The following is a 20175-nucleotide window of genomic DNA, read 5'->3' as shown; positions in this document are numbered from 1 at the left end:
TGTTATAAATGGAATTTTTATTTTATTTTTTGATTGTGCACTGCAAGTGTATAGAAAACCAGTTGGTTTTTGTATATAGATATTATATCCTGTGATGTTGGTGAACTCGTTTATTAGTTCTAATATTTCTTAGGGTATTCTTTAGGATTTTCTATGTACGAGGTCATGTCATCTGCTAATAGAGAGTTTTACTTCTTCCTTTCCATCGGGATGCCTTTCATTTCGTTTTCTTGCCTGTTTACTCTGGTTATATCCCCCTAGTAAAATATTGAATAGAAATGGCAAAAGGGGACATTCTTGTCTTGTTTCTGGTCTTAGGGAGAAAGCATCCATTCTCTCACCAGTAAGTATGGTGTTAGCTATGGGTTTTTTGTAGATGCCTTTTATAAGGTGAGGAAGTTCTATTCTTTTTTATATATTTATCCCCACCTACCCTAAATCTGGCAAGTCTTAGGCACATAATAAATGGTCAATATATATGTAATGGGTAAATATTTAAGATATTTAAATATTAAGATAGTTAAGCTTAAATCTCCCTAAAAATGAATGTGAACAAATCTATCGGGTAGTGGACACTTTCTTCCTTTCTCTCTTCTCACAAAATTGATTATATCATCTTAAATTAGACATTTTTTCATGTTAAGTAATGAGATAATTCTTTGTAGTAAAGTGGTATAATATACTAAATATACTTCAATTGCATTTCCTTTTGTGCTACTAGTGGAGAAAAATAGACTTATTCCTTTAGATGTACTAATGAGGCAAACAGATTGTTCCCACAGACTCTTACTAATTGGTCATTCTTCAGTAACCAAGTTGGGGAGAATGTGTTGTGGGAGTACCCCATTCACGTTAGCATTTACAATAACTGAATGTTTGGGGTCTTTTCTGCTGTAAGAATAGTATGTTCTGTAGACAAATAGCTGCATCTGAAAGTTGGCATATTGATCATGGTCATCTGTTCTTTCCCTCTGAGTACTTGTCTTTTTTTGTTTGTTTGTTTGTTTGGTGAGGAAGATCAGCCATGAGCTAACATCCGATGCCAGTCCTCTTCTTTTTTTGCTGAGGAAGATTGGCCCTGGGCTAACATCTGTCCCCATCTTCCTCTACTTTATATGGGACGCCGCCACAGCATGGCTTGACAAGTCGGTGCACGCTCGGGATCCAAACCTGTGAACCCCGGGCTACCGAAGCGGAGCTCGTGCGCTTAACCACTAGGCCACCAGGCCGGCCCCACTTGTGTTCTTGTATATGATACACGCTACTAATTCTTTGTATGGTCACTGGTGTTGCCACAGTATACACAGAGATAAAGAAAAAATAAATTACAATAAAATTAGAACCAGATTTGAAATAATAGATGCTTCCAAATTAAATGAAGGGCTGAAAAGCTGTTTGCTTTGTTTTTCTCTTAGGCTATAGTAGCTATATGGAGAAGGAATTTTAGAGGGTGTCATGGAGTCCCTGGGAGCATACGCATGATTCAGATGTAAACAGAGAGGTACTTAAGCACTCTTGAAAGAGTGAGGTTGTTGGTGGAGATTTCAGGCACACTTTTTTTTTTTTTACCTGATTGTACCATAGCATTACATTTTTTATGTTTAAAAAACTCACAATAATATTTCTCAATAGAATTCCACTTCATTTTTCAGATTTGTACTATGGTGGGGAAGCTTTCTCTGTAGAGCAGCCACAGTCTTTTACTTGTCCCTATTGTGGAAAAATGGGCTATACGGAGACATCTCTTCAGGAACATGTTACTTCTGAACACGCAGAAACATCAACAGAAGTGGTAAGTGAAGCAGCCTTGTGAATAAAATGATGTCATAAAGTACATTATTTCTGACATAAATAGAGCTAGGTCATTATTATCTACCTCCTGCTAAGTGTACTGATACTGTTTGCATATTAATCATTAAAGTTATCTTTTAACAACAAATTTTACACATCCTAGGAGGCTGCATGTGTGCAAGATAATGCCCCTCATTTGTCCATAGGAGGCTTTCTTGCCCTGTTGCTAAAAGCACAGTATGGAATCTTGACCAAATTCAGGAGCCCTTCAGTAAATGCATTGTGGGAAGTTTAAAAGCACCCCAGCCTGCAACATGTCTTTTTTTTATAGTATTCTTGCTATCTGCTTAAAATTTTTCTTCTATAAGGAAACCTTCACGAGGAAATTTAAAAATCTTTTGTCATGTGTTAAGTAATAATCCATTGTCACGTCTTATTGTAATATTCACTGACATTACTTAGTTTTCATTAGATCAAATCTCTTCCTTCATAGGTCAAAGCTCTGAGGTCCCTAGAAGTTCCTCCTACTCTGATCTTTTCCAGTGGCTAAACACCACGGACCCAGAATAATACACAAAGTCTTGCCTTGAAACGTTTTTGGATATTTTACTTGACGTCTGAGTCAGCACACATCCAACTTCAAGAAATGATAAAGTGTACCCAAAAGAGTTCCCTTCCCAAACCCTTTACCATAGGTAATAGTAGATAAAGTGAGATGAGAGATTGAACTGTAGTTACGGAATTTGGAGAATTTTGGCACAAGTAATTGCATATTGCATCAACTAATAAGCCCCTAAAATGTGCTAAAAAAAAAAAATTAACTGAAACTCAAGAGAGATAAAATAGTGTGTCCAAGGACATAAAGCTAGTAAGGGGCAGGGCCAGGTGTATGAACTCAGCCAGAGTCCCTCTGGGTCGTAGTGTCCCTACTTAACCACTTTTCTGTTCTGTCTCCACTACAGTTCTGCTGGTACAGCTATGAGTAACACAGATTCACTTTCATTCCCACTTACATTGCTAGTTCGATGCTTAAAGTTGTTATAAGATTTATAGTTCACACAGTTGGTAAATTTGCATTATGTAGTCCTCAAGCCAAACTTTACTATCTAGTGGCTCAGAAATGCTCCCATCTTGCATCTTGGGGAGCTTCGGAACACTATTGTCACGTTTTACTACTGTTCTTAATTCGTTCTTTTTTTATCCTGTAAAGATGACTTTGCTTCCTTTTGATACAGTCCCACATACTTGTATGAAGAATGCTGACTTGATTGCATCTCCATCCTGGTTGTTGTGGAAAACTTGGAATAATTTCTCTTTGATTTAATTTCTGTTAAGTTTGGGTGCTTTGTTTACAATAAGGTACAATAAGGAGGGGTTTCCCTTATTGTAAATTAGGCTTTCTTAAAATCATTATTTTCCAATTGGCCCTAGTGTATACTTACATCACCCCACTGGGGCAGGACAACTACTCAGTTTTCCATATCCAAAACTGGAGAATCCAGTGGAAATCTAAGTCCTTTCCATGAATGAAAAGCTAATTATTCATTTTTTAAAATAAGAATCAACCCCCGGCAGGCTTGCCTTTGTTTTTTTCCGAAAGTAAATACTCACAATTTGTTTACACACCTCTATACCTGATACCGAGTTGAAGAATTCACTACTCACCATCTACAGATGGTTTTGTGATCTGTTTCTTATAAGTTGTGTTCAGTTATGTGCATTCATTAAGTTGAATATAGCTCAGGGGAGTGGCTATACTGTTTTTCACATTGATATTGGAGTTCAGGAGTAACTTACATCATTTTGGTGTGGGTTTATATTCAAGAACAACTGACTATATCTCCTTTTCTATTTCTGTTTACATTTTTCTTTCTAGATGCTCAATTTGCTATCTTGCTTTGCCCCTGTGTTTCCTGCATATGTCCTCTAGACCACCAGCTTGTACTTTCCTATAGGACTTAAGGATCTCTCTCCTCTAACCTGCATCCCTTTGGAACATTTAGGGGCAAGAGGATATATCACTGCAGATATTACTTTCACCACTACTAAACGTTTACTGATACCTGACATAGCTAGTAAGAAAGTCTACTGAAGGTTAATTTTTAAAACAACTTTGTAGTCCTTGTCTATATTTTTCTGCCTCTTTTTTCAACTAAGGACTCCAGGGCCCCAATATAAGATTAATTTAAGATTACTCAGGAGGCTTTTGATTTTAGAGTATGGAGAATCCTTCAAAACCAGATACTATGAAAAACAACATCTGACATAGAATGCATAGTGAAGGTAATTACTAGTTAAGAACTTAAAAAGCAGACTGAGTATAGTCTCAGGAGTCTTTACGTAAACACCAAATATAACAATGTGATTTTTGAAATTAAACAAAAGTTCTTAAAAACCCTTGTAGTTATCACAAGATTTGGTAGATTGGGACAACTAACTGGATTTTGGCTGTGGGAAGAACTAAAAGGCAAAGTAGCACAGTATGTAATTATCAAAGTCCATCAACCTGGTAGTTAAGTGAGCAGTAGAGGTCCAAGGGAATTGCAGATACGAAGGATCCATTGAGGAAGTCTTAGGATTGTGGAAGAAACATGGTGGGGAAACTTTTCTTTGAACATGAAAGGACATTAAGAGTGGCTCCTCTGAAATTTTTCTTTAATCTTATATTTGAGCTGACTTGCACTGCAGCAAATTAGAAAGTCTTCAGGGTTTTCTGTTGTTGTTTTTAAGTGAAACATGCCTTTACCGTTAATTAATGATGTGTAATTAATCTTTCAGTTCTTTGTTTAGTAAATCTCTTGCAATTTATACAAAGAACGTTATGCTTAAAAGGTAAAAGCACTTTAAGTTCACCAACATTTACTTCTCACTTCTGGAAATCTGTTATAATACATTACTCTGGTCATTGCAGCAGTCCTCTAATAGTTCACTGCTGGGAACTTTTTGCTTTCTAGTTTTCCTGTGATTTATTTACTCTGTTTTCATTACTCTCCAGAAAAGGGGTTAGGGTATCTCCAGCTTTTAGGTGCTCTTTGTATATGTTAGTGATATATGTTTCCTTATTTCCTCCCTTTTTAATGAAGACTTGGATGTGTTTGTAACAAATTGAGTTTATATTTGAAATAGCGTGGTTGTATTATGTCCCAATTATAGTAATTTGATAAGGAATAAAAATCAAGGAGGGAGCCAGTCCCGTGGCCTAGTGGTTAATTTCAGCAGCCCAGGTTCGGTTCCCTGGCACAGACCTGCGCCACTCGTCAGCGGCCATGCTGTGGTGCCGACCCACGTACAAAATAGAGGAAGATTGACACAGATGTTAGCTCATGGTGAATCTTCCTCAGCAAAAAAAAAAATCAAGGAGAAAAAATGATTTTAGAAATTTTCCATGATCTGACTTTAGATATTTTATTTGGAATAATAATTCTTATAGAGAAAAATGATGGCATCAAAAGACTTTTAAATCTTTTAATTATTCAGAATAATCAGTTTTACCTGATAGTTTATTTAATATTTAAATATCTGTTCTAGTGTCAATTAAAAGGAGCCATAGAGCACAGAATAGAAATTATCATCATCATTGTGGCATTTGTTTATAAACAGATGCATTTGATCTCTAAATTAAACAAAGAGGAAAGTATTAGATCAAATACACTGTAAATCAGAATAACATGACTGATATGATTTATGCATGAAGGGTGTGGGAGGTGACATTTTTTAAATTGCCTTTTGGACTTTTAAATCTTGACCATCAATATATCTGTATTTCATTGAAAGACTATTTTAATATGTAGATATATAGAGCTAACTTTCCAACACATATATTTCCTTATTAGGAGCAATAATAGTAGAATAAACCACAATTTTTATAAATCTTCTAATCTAATCTTGTACACTTTCTTAAATATTATAATTACCTAAAAACACTTATAATCAGGTAGTCAGGAAAGGTAAGCGTTTAAAAGCCAAGTATACATTTAAAGGAAAAATAGGCTTTAATTGACTGTTACTGCTTGCATTTCTTCTTCATCAAAGAACACAATTGGGTGCTGCCTGCTTTTCTGTGAGCTAACAATAGTATTGTATTTAATAATAGTGGAGAAATAGGTAAGATTTAAAATATATAGTTGCTGCAGGCAACCATATTGCCACTACTCAACTGCGTTTAGCTAGAGAGATTATAGAAGATTAGGGTTTGGTACTTTTACCATTTGTGCTTTTCATTACTTTTGACTCAAAATACTTTATAAATCACTTTTTTCTATCTTGCGTACTTGTTATCTTTGCATGTTTTTTAATAGTTATTTTTAGCACATTTACTTGTTTAAAATCAGCGGTACTTTTGATTTTAAGGGTGATACAGCCATTAGTATCCCAGCAGAAGATTTTTGACTTGAGTTCTTTAAGCACTTGTCAGCCTTGTCTCTTCTCCTCCTATCACCCCTTCTTTTCCTGCCCCCCCCCTCAGATTAAAAAAAAAACGAGTTGGATAGATTCCCAGTAGTGGGATAGCTGGATCATAGGGTATTTCTATTTTTAATTCTTTGAGGAATCTCCATACCGTTTTCCATAGAGGCTGCACCAGTTTGCATTCCCACCAGCTGTGTGTGAGGGTTCCTGTTTCCCCACATCCTCTCCAACATTTGTTGTTTTTTGTCTTGGTGGTTATTGCCATTCTAACGGGCGTGAGGTGATATCTTAGTGTTGTTTTGATTTGCATTTCCCTGATGATTGGTGATGTTGAACATCTTTTCATGTGCCTATTGGCCATCTGTATATCTTCTTTGGAGAAGTGTCTGTTCATTTCCTCTGCCCAGTCTTTGATTGGGTTGCTTGTTTTTTTTGTTGTTCAGTTGTGTGAGTTCTTTATATATTATGGAGATTAACCCCTTCTCAGATATATGTTTTGCAAATATTTTCTCCCAGCTGATGGGTTGTCTGTTCATCTTGATTCTGGTTTCATTTGTCTTGTAGAAGCTCTTTAATCTGATAACGTCCCACTTGCTTATTTTTTCTTTAGTTTCCCTAGTCTGGGTAGGCATGTCATCCGAAAAGATTCCTTTATGACCAATGTCCTGAAATCAACAATCCAAAGAGGCTTATGCACCCCTGTGTTCATTGCAGCATTATTCACTATAGCCAAGAAGTGGAAGCAACCTAAGTGTCCCTCGACTGACGACTGGATCAAGAAAATGTGGTATATATATACAATGGAATACTACTCAGCCATAAAAAGACAAAATCGTCCCATTTGCAACAACATGGATGGGCCTGGAGGGTATTAAGTTAAGTGAAATAAGCCAGAAAGAGAAAGACAAACACTGTATGATCTCACTCATATGTGGAATATAAACCAACACATGGACGGAGAAAACTGTATTGTGGTTACCAGGGGCAATGGGGGTAGGAGGTGGGCACAAGGGAGACATATATATGATGATGGACAAACAAAAATGTACAACTCAAAATTTCACAATGTTATAAACTATTAAAACATCAATTAAAAAAAAAAAAAAGACAGGTTAAGAAAATTTTTTAAAGATGCCTGTCTTGTTCAGAGATGATGTCATTTTTTCTAGGAAGCTCTACCAAACTTGGCCTCACTTGACAAACTGGTTATGCCCTTGAGAAGAGAAACTTACAAAGCTTCTGTCATCGCCAGACTCTAATTTAAACTCAAACAACATAAACCCACTAACTTAGGTAGAGTTCATTTCTGATCCTTTACTGAAATTGTTGCTGGCTTTTGGGCACTGCCTCCCTGCCTCTGTCCCCCTGCAGCTTTCAGGTTCTTTTTTTTTTTTTTTTTTTTTTTTTAAAGATTTTATTTATTTAATTTTTTCCCCCCAAAGCCCCAGTAGATAGTTGTATGTCATAGCTGCACATCCTTCTAGTTGCTGTATGTGGGACTCGGCCTCTGGATGGACGGAGAAGTGGTGCCTCGATGCGCACCCGGGATCCGAACCCGGGCCACCAGCATTGCAGCGCGCGCCCTTAACCACTAAGCCACAGGGCCGGCCCTGCAGCTTTCAGGTTCTTATTGACACCATTAAGCAATAAGAACTTCCCATTTCCTTTTCTTTCTCAAAGTCTACAAGTAAAATATATAGCTTACCCCAGGGAAGATAGAAAACGTTGAGCTTACATTGGGGTTTTTCTTCTAGGTAAGCATAGATGCTCATATCTAGAGTGAACTGTGGACAGGATAAAGGAATAGGATAGCTCTTACTCCTTTGGAGTTATTTTTCACTGTGGCTAAATTGTATTTTTTCAAGTTTTGTGAATTCCCAGTAGATCAGCATGCACATGTAATTTGAATTTCTTCCAAGAAACATGTTTAAAACCAAAACTCTATTTTTTAGGACTTTTAAATCATGTATAAAAATGTAAGGAAAATTAAAACTTTTGTGTATAACAAAAACTCCCTAACGTTCTAAATGCTGCTCTTTAGAAGCAGGTGACAGTTCTAACTTAAGCATTAAAATGGGGAGAATGGAACTGAGGAGAGAAATAAATTCAATATGAAGTAACTCATACTTAATTATTATTTTTTTTTTTTTAAGATTTTTATTTATTTATTTTTTCCCCCCAAAGCCCCAGTAGATAGTTGTATGTCATAGCTGCACATCCTTCTAGTTGCTGTATGTGGGACGCGGCCTCAGCATGGCCGGAGAAGCGGTGCGTTGGTGCGCGCCCGGGATCCGAACCCGGGCCGCCAGCAGCAGAGCGCGCGCACTTAACCACTAAGCCACGGGGCCGGCCCCTCATACTTAATTATAATTTCAGTATTTCACTGCAACAACAGAAAATTAGATTATAATTGAGTTGAAAATCTTGAAAAGACCTGTATCTTTATTGGTAAAATGGATGGCTAAGGTACAAGTGACTACAACTTAGATAGTTCTAGAAGGCTCCCAAAAGGAGTTTATTAACCATGCAGCATAGATTTTCCACCAGTGCTATATGTATGTTCTCAAAGCAAAACTCTGATATTCAGTCTTATATTCATTATATCTGAGGATTTTATAAGATAAACTATTTTTTTTTTTTTGTGAGGAAGATCGGCCCTGAGCTAACACCTGCCAATCCTCCTCTTTTTGCTGAGGAAGACTGGCCCTGCGCTAACATCCATGCCCATCTTGCTCCACTTTATCAAGGACGCCGCCACAGCATGGCTTGCCAAGCAGTGCATTGGTGCGCGCCTAGGATCCGAACAGGTGACCCCCGGGCCGCCGCAGCGGAGCGCGCACACTTAACCGCTTGCGCCACCGGGCCGGCCCCTAAACTACTTTTAATTGGGCAAGAGATCCAAAAACCTGAAGTTACCAATTAGCCTTAGTAGTCCTTAGCTCTGTAGAATGTCATCTTTTTTTTTTTTTTTTAAGTGTAAGGATTAAAATATAATGCACGTAATATTGCCCTCAGAAGGATAGTGTCAGAAGAAATGCAGTTCTGGATCATTCCTGGGTCAGTTATTAAGGACAGCTTGGAAAGGGAAACATGTCTTTTGCAAGATAAATATTCATAACTTCTGAATGTGTCTTTCCAAGTGTTAACCAAGAACATTACGTTTAATATGTGAAGTGTGAAGTATTGCTTTCTGAAGTCATCAGATTCTTGGAGTAAGGCACAATGGCTGTCAGCATGATAATAAATTTAAAACATGCCTTCTACCCACACAGACTTTATAGCATGTCTAAAGACCAAACTAGCTCGTTTGACACAATTGGAGAAGAATGCAGGAAGCAGTCAGAGAGGGCTTTGTGACTTGAGGTAGACCTTGAAAAATGGGTATGATTTCAAAAAGTGGACAAAATGGGAAGGGAATGGCATTATTCAGAGAGAAGAGGTAGCATGAACCAAGACGTAGTGTTGAGAAAGAGCATAGTAGGTGGAGGGGATGGGAAGGCATTGATTATTGTGGTAGATAGTGGAAAATAAAATTGAATCAGCCAGCTGCGTGAGGCCAGATAATAGAGAACTTTAAAACCAGAATCTTTGTCCACCTGGTTTGGTGGACAATAAAGAAATGTTTTGGTACCTGTACAGAGGAATGGCATTACTTTCTCCACCATCATGCCACCTAGGCTGTCATTTGGGAAGGGAAGCATGGTAGGGTTTGAGTGATTCTCTAGTTCTTTTGAAACAGGATGGTTATGTGGATGAGCATGGGGAAAAATGGGGGTAGAAATTACGAAGAAGTTGTGTTGCCCCTTATAAGAACATGGTTGCCAGAGAAATGGTGCATCAAATATTTGGTGTCAATAAAGAGTAAAAACAGAAGATGATGTAGAGAAATCACAGCTTTTGGACAGATATTCTCAAAAGGGGAATGTTTCTCAAGGATTTAAAAACCTTGTACTTGTAGTCTTATGATACTGTAATAACACTATACATAGTCCAGCACCTGTTCATTGTTACAAAATGAAGAGTCTCAAAAATATCTAAGCTGGCTTGTTTGTTGTATTTTTAAATAACTAGAGGTTGTTTCTGCTTCTCCAAACCTTGGTGGTCTTTTTGTTTTAAGCAGGTCTGGTCACAGTTGTCAAATAAGAAACAAATCACACTGTTCTGCATTTCTCAAAGAGTTAACAATCTAGCTAGGCAAGACAGAAACACGAAAAGTAAAATAAGTGTATCAGACACTGCCATGCAATGTCACAGCACAGGAATGGTACAAATTCCTAGTAAAGAGAGAGTTGATAATCTGTGAACTTGTGAACAGGTAAAATTGCTTTTCTCTCTGACAGGAAAAAATGTCTGACCACCTTTCTTGCATCTTCTAAGAAAGGCACACACATGTCTATCTATTTCTTCCTCTCATTTGCCTCATGGGCACATTCCACTGTGACCTACCTAGTTCTTTTGCACACTGTCATGCTTAAATGTTGTTTCTCATGAGCATCTTCAGGTTTTCTTGAGGATTTCTCAGTCCTGAGGCAGATAATCAGGACAGCTGGCTGAGCATACAAGGAACTGGTATCAAATCAAACTCCCAGGGAACTTCTGCTCTCTAGTTGTTAGAAGATGGGGATTTGTGTTTGCTGAGGCTCTAGAAATAAGACTAGTTTGTTTTCCCCCTCCCTACCCCAGTATTGTCCTTCCAAGTCTCACCTTTCCCCTTCCTCGTCTCCATTGCCACTCTCTTCTCCATTGCCACTCTCTTCTCCCACTCTGCTGTCAGCAGGCAATAAGGTCAACTGATTGCCTGAATTTTACTCCAGGTTTAAAGATTTTAGATAATGGCACATGTATTGGCAAGATGAATCACACATCTTGTCCTCAACTCTCTTATCCCCAGAAAGGCACAAGCCTAAAAGTTTAACTGGATGTTTCCTGAGGTTCCCTTTGGTCATGCTCCTTTGCTCAGACCTTTCCTCTTAGCTCTGTTCTTTAAGATTGAAATTCTTCATACTTCAAGGCTTGGCTACCACTCTTAGACCATCATCTGCCCGTTTGAGTTTCTGGAAGAGAAAGGACCTTTTCTCTGAAAGTTCTTCATTCTTCATTCTTTCTATCCTTCCCCTCTCCTGCCCCCTATTTCACCACTTCTGTTGAAACCACTCTTTCAGAAACCACATTCCCAACTAAAGCATCCTCTGAGCTCTGCCTGCATACACACCATTTTATTCCTACTTTTTCTTTCTATCCCTTGCCTTAAAGCCCACAGGGAAATTGGTCTTCTCCTCTTTGACCTTGATCTGACCACCAGTTTCTGTCCAACCTCCTATCCTGGGAAATAAGGTTCTAAAAACGGACTCCCACCCCCCATCCTTTCCCTTTGGAACTCCCATCCATGAATTTATAGAGCACATTTGCATGTTATCAGTAATCATTGTCTGTCTTACCGAATCACATTCAAAGTGATCTTTTAATAAGATCTCTGCTGTAGTGTTTAGAGACTGACCCTCAAGTCTAGCTTACTCTGGGGAAGCTTATGTCTCAGTCTTTACCATGGAAGACTGGACTTAGCCAAACATGAATGTGCACTAAATAACACATTTAAAAAATTTTTTTATGGAAACTATTTTGCTAGACCATGCTAATGAGTCGACCAGGCTGTTAGAAGGTTTTGCCAGAGCTCAAGTTTGATCTGTCTGTCTAGAACTGGTGTCTCAGGGTGTCTGACCCTGAGAGATTGTCTGTTTTGGTTGTAACAGCATTGATGCACTGTAGTTCTTTTTTTTATTATTATTATTGATGTTTTAATAGTTCATAACATTGTGAAATTTTGGGTTGTACATTTTTGTTTGTCCATCACCATATATATGTCTCCCTTCACCCCTTGTGCCTACCCCCTACCCCCATTGCCCCTGGTAACCACACTACAGTTTTCTCTGTCCATGTGTTGGTTTATATTCCACATATGAGTGAGATCATACAGTGTTTGTCTTTCTCTTTCTGGCTTATTTCACTTAACGTAATACCCTCCAGGCCCATCCATGTTGTTGCAAATGGGACGATTTTGTCTTTTTATGGCTGAGTAGTATTCCATTGTATATATATACCACATTTTCTTGATCCAGTCATCAGTCGAGGGACACTTAGGTTGCTTCCACTTCTTGGCTATAGTGAATAATGCTGCAATGAACATAGGGGTGCATAAGCCTCTTTGGATTGTTGATTTCAGGTTCGTTGGATAGATTCCCAGTAGTGGGATGGCTGGATCATAGGGTGTTTCTATTTTTAATTCTTTGAGGAATCTCCATACCGTTTTCCATAGAGGCTGCACCAGTTTGCATTCCCACCAGCTGTGTATGAGGGTTCCTGTTTCTCCACATCCTCTCCAACATTTGTTGTTTTTTGTCTTGGTGATTATAGCCATTCTAACGGGCGTGAGGTGATATCTTAGTGTTGTTTTGATTTGCATTTCCCTGGTGATTAGTGATGTTGAACATCTTTTCATGTGCCTATTGGCCATCTGTATATCTTCTTTGGAGAAGTGTCTGTTCATTTCTTCTGCCCATTTTTTGATCACGTTATTTGTTTTTTTGTTGTTCAGGATGTACTGTAGTTCTTACTCAGGCCTCCAGGACTCTTCACTAGCTCATGATCTACTGGGTTTTTGCCTGGTTAAAACTTGGTAATAGTAAAATTTGTAGTAAAATACTCATCCAGAAAGATGTCTGACCAGTGTTTACCTGTTAACTCTGCTTGCTTTATTTTCCTTTCAGATTTGTCCAATATGTGCAGCGTTACCTGGAGGCGATCCTAATCACGTCACGGATGACTTTGCAGCTCATCTTACACTTGAACACAGAGCCCCTAGGGATTTAATATCCTTTTAAGAGGCAACAAGGGAAAGAGTTGTTGTAACATTTGTCATTTTAATTATTTTTAAGGATGATATCCCCAAAGAGAAAAACTAATCTCCAAATTATTTTAATTTATTTGACCTTTCTCTAAAAGTGACTCAGTGTTGAGATGCAGTTTCTTATTTTTCTTTTTATATGCTATGGCTGTTAAATGAACCATGCTCATTAAGGGAAAGTTGACTTGCACATCATCTTTACTTCATTACCATCAGATTTTTTTTATATAAATTTATAATTTTTTTAATATAAATTTATTTATATCCTGAACTTTTTCAGCAAGTTCAGGGGCCTCTAGTGAAATTGGTATCCATTCAATAGAATATCCCACATCATCTACATCCATTTTTGTGAGATTTTTATGAGTTTCTGGTTAGCAAGAGAAGATGAAATTATGCAAAATATAAGAATAAGAGAAAGCATATGTTACATTGTAGATTCCTAGCGAGTATTACCATTAAGTTCTGGAAGACAAAATGTTGGCATAGCAGTTCTCCTGAAAACATACTAATTTTTCAGGTTCTTCAAGTGCTACTATGTTGGGCCGGCCCCATGGCTTAGTGGTTAAGTGCGCGCACTCCACTGCTGGCGGCCCGGGTTCGGATCCCGGGTACGCACAGACGCACTCGCGCACCGCTTCTCTGGCCATGCTGAGGCTGTGTCCCACATACAGCAACTAGAAAGATGTGCAGCTATGACATGCAACTCTCTGCTGGGGCTTTGGGGAAAAATAAGTAAATAAAATTAAACAAAAGTGCTACTATGTGGTAACTTTATGTGTTTGACATGAGGGAGTGGTTTCTCCAAGCCTCTCAAGCGCCAGAACTTTTTTATTTTTTTTTTTTTACTATTTTGATGGAACTCTTCCTAAAGTACACTTTACACCCAGCTACTTTTTAAAAACAAAATACAGGGGTGGCCCCGTGGCCTACGTGTGCATGCTCCGCTGCTGGTGGCCCGGGTTCGGATCCCGGGCGCACACCAACGCACTGCGTATCAGGCTGTGCTGTGGTGGCGTCCCACATAAAGTGGAGGAAGATGGGCACGGATGTTAGCTCAGGGCCAGTCTTCCTCGGCAAACAAAAAAAAAAGGAGGATTGGCATGGATGTTAGCTCAGGGCTGATCTTCCTCACAAAAAAAAAAGATCATAACATCACTTTCTGTAGAATCCAGGCCATCATCAAGAATACCACAGTGAAACAGTGCACATAATGGTGGTGCCTAAGGGCCTCATGGAGCCACTCACTCTGTCCCTAAATGACCATCAGTGGAAACACTGAGAAGCCAGCAAAAAAAAAATTTATCTTCTGTAGCCATTCTTCTTGCTTCTTTGAAAGAAAAGTTTCTTTTTTTTTTTTTCCTCCTCTTTTTGCTGAGGAAGATTGGCCCTGGGCTAAGATCCGTGCCCATCTTCCTCTAGTCTATACGGGACGCCACCACAGCATGGCCTGACAAGTGGCGCCTGGGTGCGAGCCGCGGTTCCGCCCCAGATCTGAACCTGTGAACCCCGGGCTGGCGAAGCTGAGCGCGCACACTTAACCGCTGGGCCACCAGGCCGGCCTAAAAGATAAGTCTCTTTTACTACAATATCTGGCTTTTCCCCCACACACATTTTGCCTGTGTGGAAACACAAGATTGTGTTCATGAGTTTTGCTGTTTGCTACTTGGGACCTTCTTCACTTTGACTCACACTCAGCCATATAAGATGGTTGAGGCTGCTGGAAATTTGACCTCTTAATAAATGTGATGTTAGTTTGTGTGTCTGCTTATATAAGAAGTTTAAATCTAGTTTTCTGCTTAGCAGCAGCACTGAAAAAAAATTTGAAGACAGATTAAAACTAATAACCAAAAGGAGTCTTTTAATTCCAAATTTAAATTATTCATACTGTTCCTTTCTCATTGTATATGATCATTGAGATTTGATTAGCATTTATATTAGCACAATTCACCCCAGATTAAAAAATTATGCTTATTAATTGTGGTTCCTTAGATATAAACATTTATGAAATTCAGTCCTGGAATTAGGATAAGGGAATGTCCACGTTGGGTGTCTGACCAGGCACCCCATCTGGTGGAGTTACTCTGTTGTTGTAGAGGGAGCCTCGGAAGAAGTCTCTTCCCACCTGGAGAACCTTTTTTTCCGTTTGAAAACATACACACATACAATACACACACTCTCACACATTGCTTTATATTTGAGTGTCTTTTTTAGAGTTAATAGCCCTCATAGATATAGTTGTGACTTAGCATTCTCAATAAATATGCTATTTTTAAATGCTGACAGCTTAGGAAATCTGCATGTCTATGTAGCAAGGGCTCAGGTGGTGTTTTTTCCCTTCCTGTGAAATACGTGGGTCCTTTCCTTAACTGTGGAGTTATGATGAATCGAGTGGTGTTCGACATGTACGTAGAATGTTTCACCCTGGCCGGGGATTGGGAGGTCCTCGTGCTCGTAGATCAAACATGCACTTTACTAGCAGTTCTACTGGTGGACTTTCTTCTTCTCAGAGTTCATATTCTCCAAGCAATAGGGAAGCCATGGATCCTATAGCTGGTAAGTTAGTTTCACATTAATAAAGGAACTGGGAGGGGAGGGGGGCTTCTATAAAATTTTTTTGTGGGATTTATCTCTTATCATGCTCCTATATTCCTTCACAAAATTCCCAAATATTTTATAAGTATAAAAGATTTTAAAACTAGACAACATAAAGTAGTTCTTATTATTCTGTCATTTCTTTAAGTACTTAGAGGCATAAGATAATAAGAAATGGCTTTATATTCTATTTGTGGCCTCCATTGAAACCCCAGAAAATCATAAAAGATTTCAGAGTTGAAAGACCCCCAGAATTCCATGATTCGACCCCCATAAGTACACAGATAAGAAAACTAATTGTTGACTAAAGAATTAAGCTCTTCTCATGGAAGAGAGTCAAGTAGGAATTTCTTTATCCTTGCTTTGATTTTTGAACTAAATTGCTGTGGAACACACTGAAAAGTACATGTTTTAATAGCTTGGGGAAATGTTACTGAAAAAACAACTACATTTGAACATGTAGTTCGTAACCAAATCATTGGGTCTCATGCATGGCCAGCCTGGGAAACTGGCCGCAGAGCACAAGGGTTGGGGGTCAAACTGTCAGCAAGCACTGGAGCCTGAGCATCTGAAAGACGCCAGGCGCACGCGGGCGCTGAGACTCGGAGAAGTCGTGCGAGTTCTGAGGTGTGTGCGCGTGGTGGAGTGTGCACCTGGAAGCCGTGATGCACCGTGCACAGCACCCGGAGACACTGGGAAGCGTGAGTCTGTGACAGAAACTAGGAATCGTTGTCCTCATAAAATGTTCTTTAAAATGTGAGATAGTGTAAAATCTTAATTCCAAATGTGCTTTGGGCATTTGGATGTGCAATAAGCCAAATAAACTGAGTTTTAGGGATTTAAAAAATATTTCTTCAACCAAGGGGAATGTTTACCTGCGGCTCTAAATGTTAAAGTAATTTCTAGGAGCAAAATTCAAAATTGAGAAATTTTCTCCATTATTTCTATTCTGTCAGTGAAAATTAGTTTATTTTAGTGATTGACTATATGAAAGAATGGAGTAAGAACCCCTGCGATAAAGCAACAGTGAGCAAGAAAACAGAAACATACCGGGTTAATGAGTTTTAATGATGAAAAGCATTTGCGAGCCTGGGAATGTCTGCGAGGCGATCATCATTTCCTTGTAAGCTAGGTAGACCCTGCACGTGCAAGAGGCAGTTACTACACCTTGCTTAGATGAGAAGGCAGGGACATAGGTCCACATCACTCTTGATGAGTACAACCTTATTGAAACAAGAGAGACAGGATGGGGACAGGCCACTAAACAGGCTGTACAGTCTGGAGCCAGTCAGCCTTACTGGGTGTCGCCAGTGGTGCTCTCGAATGACGGTACCAGAAAGTACCAGAGAGAGAAGGCAGAGGCCAGTGTACAAGGGTCACAGAAATGATCTAGGTCTTTTAGATTTAATTCTAATCATTCAGTCAATGTGTGAGTGCCTACTACATGTCAGACACTGTTCTAAGAGCTGGGAATGTCGTAACCAGTAGACTTGATCAATCCCTCCTTCCATGGAGCTCATGTTGAGAGGGCTTATATCATGATTGGAGCAGTAGATGAACCACTTTAATCTACTAAAATACTAAAAGAAAGTATAACTAAATTAGTCTATTAAGCAAATGACTTAAAAAACAATCTTTATTATGTTTCACTTAAAACAAAAATAATAGTATGTGGGTTAATATTCACATATATTTGCATTCCCCGTACACAACAATGCCTGCCTCCAGGAGGCATTTTAAAAGATATTGAGCTCCAAGCTGAAAATCTGTATTGCCACGAGTACCTGCCTGTTGACGGTCCTTTGCGGTGTTCCTCAGGGAAAAGAGTGATCTGTAGCATTTTGTTTTCCTCAGTATTTTAAGTAGATACTAATCGTCTTCATTTCCGTTGGCAGAGCTCTTATCTCAGTTATCAGGAGTGAGGCGTTCTGCAGGAGGACAGCTTAATTCTTCTGGCCCTTCCGCTTCTCAGTTACAACAACTGCAGATGCAGCTGCAGCTCGAACGGCAGCACGCCCAGGCAGCGCGGCAACAGCTGGAGACCGCACGCAACACCACCCGGCGTACTAACACGAGCAGTGTCACCACTACAATCACACAGTCCACGGCAACAGCCAACACAGCTAACACAGAAGGCACTCAGCAAACTATCCAGAATTCCCAATTTCTTTTAACAAGGTAGTGTGTTTATTAAGATAACTTTTGTTTGAGAAGTAATGTTTTATTAGCACTATACAGTCTGAAATCATCTTTTCTCTTTTGTGCTTATATATGTTCTTAAAGTCTCTGCCTTTGATCAAACCATTAAACTCACACATCTCTAATCAAAACTGCATATTCAGTATTTCTGCAAGAAAATGAAAAATAATATTTTAGATAAAGTGGGAATGCTGGTGGTCTTGTTCTAACAGTATATATCATCTGATATGAACTTCTCATCCTGCCCATAAAGCTTAAACAATATATTGTTACAAATATGGGTCATATTAGATACATTTATTATCATAATTAACACTGTTTTCATTGCCAATTTCAGTCTGCTATGAAATATGAAAGGTATAGGAGAGGATTTCATGATGCAGTGGTGGTTTCTCCTAGGAATTTCAGAAGAAGCAGGATTTAAATTCTTGTGGTTGGCACACCCAAAAGTAACTTTTAAAAAATGGTTTACCATGGTGTAAATAATATTCAATACACACAGTGAAAAGCTCTGCTGGATGGAGTAGAGTTCTTATTTGCTTCTAAAACTACTGTTAGCAATTAAATATATTCCTCTGCCAGAACCTCAGGCATTTTATGTGACTTTTAAGAATATAAAGGATTTTAGAAAGAGCAATGATGAGTAGAGACTTAGACTCGACAGATACTGAACGTGGACTAATTTGGTCTTTTAGTGGAACAGAGAGGAATGTAAAGTAAAAACTGTAAAATGAAGATTAGTGTACAATATCAGTTATCTCCAAAATGTAGTGTGTGTAGCAATTGGATGTTTGAAGAAAATATTATAATTTATATATATATTTCTTTTATCTCATACTTTTAAATATCTCTGTTAGTGCAGTGGTACATGTGTGTAGTCGTAAATGACATATTGTGAAGGCAGGATAAAAAATGTTTGGCAAAGCTAGAGTCCCAGCTTTGCCACTTACTGGTTTGGACCTTAGGCAAGTCACTTCACTTCTCCAAACCTCAATTGTATCATCACTATCCCTTGAGTTTTGCCTCATGAGAGAGAAAATTATTTTGAGCATTAAATGGAGTTACTGGTGTGTGTATGGTCTGGCTCAGTATCTAGCATGTAGTAAAGGCCCCATTGATGCTACCTGTTAGTATCATTTGTTACGGATCTAAGGAGGAAGTTTCAAGTGGATTACCTTTGGATTATTTCTGCAAAGTCAGTAACTGTGTGACTGTGCCTGGTTATTACCAGAAGCTGTTGCTTCAACATAAGAAATCACAGAGCCAAAGGTGGATGCACCCTGCTGTCATGAGCCGACCAACAGCAGGCCTGTGACTTGCCAGATCTGGGTACCTGCTTCACAAGGAGACCCACCAATATGTATATCCACTGAGAGTTCACTGACCTGTAGGTGGAATGAATGGCTTGCCAGTGCCCTTGGGAAAAGACATCCTCCCACCCTGCCCCTCTTCTTTTTTTTTTCCCCCTCCTAAAACTCAGTGGGCTTGATCTGGGATTTATCTCTGTGTGGTTATTCTACACTAGACGCCCAGCTCCCAGGCCATCGTATGGGTGGCCTCCAAGTGCTCCCCTTGGATTCTGGTTGTAGCTTCTTGAAGGCCCGCTTCTGTCATCTGACACGATACATTGCATAGTAACTTGCAGTTTGCAGAGCACTTCCCATGACTTTCCTTGTATCATTTGATCCTGACTCATATGATTTATCTAAGGCAATATTTCCCCAAAAATATTCCCTGAACTTTATGTATTCTAAGGAATATATAAAATTACTTATATTCAATTTTTTTCCTAGTAAGTTTGGACAAAACTAGCAAAAATAAAGAGTTTATTGTTGGGCTTTTCAGAACTTTAAATATATTAACATGCATTGTGAATCTTCAAGGCAAGGAGAGCGGCTGCAGTGTTTCCAGGGGAAATCCTGGCCTCTGGTCCCACAGCTATTATGGGATATCCAGAGGTCTCGAGGCTCATCTTTGGTCTCTGACCAGGGCTGGTTCCTGTCCATGTTGCCCTGGAACTGATGGTGGGGACGCAGTTTCTTTGGGGTCCAGAATGGTTAACCTTTTAAAAAGTGGTTGTTTAGGTACCTATGCCAGATTCCAGTCTTTTGGTAATGGAGCCAGCTAGTTTTGCTAACCCCAATTTGAACATCCTTACAAGCTTGGCAGTTATTTCTAGATCCCAAAGGAAGTTTGACCCATCAAGAAATCTAGCCCTAGTACCAGATTTTATCAGCACCTTAGGAATGAAACATTTTCTCAGTTATTTCCTAAAAATCAAA

General features: G+C 39.0%; 1 protein-coding gene across 1 annotated transcript in view; it reads left to right on the top strand.

Moving 5' to 3' along the window:
* KCMF1 (potassium channel modulatory factor 1) overlaps positions 1-20175 on the top strand; it is a 69542-nt gene that overhangs the window by 45634 nt on the left and 3733 nt on the right. The window contains exons 3-6 of the mRNA XM_087436495.1: positions 1653-1792; positions 12963-13064; positions 15481-15655; positions 17590-17872. Of these exons, the coding sequence (XP_087292621.1) occupies positions 1653-1792; positions 12963-13064; positions 15481-15655; positions 17590-17872 (700 nt within the window). The remainder of the gene's footprint in view (positions 1-1652; positions 1793-12962; positions 13065-15480; positions 15656-17589; positions 17873-20175) is intronic.

Source organism: Ceratotherium simum, chromosome 11 (assembly GCF_057802395.1).
Source record: "Ceratotherium simum simum isolate JZ-2026a chromosome 11, ASM5780239v1, whole genome shotgun sequence".
Lineage (NCBI taxonomy): Eukaryota > Metazoa > Chordata > Mammalia > Perissodactyla > Rhinocerotidae > Ceratotherium > Ceratotherium simum.
This window is presented reverse-complemented; position numbering and strand designations above follow the sequence as displayed.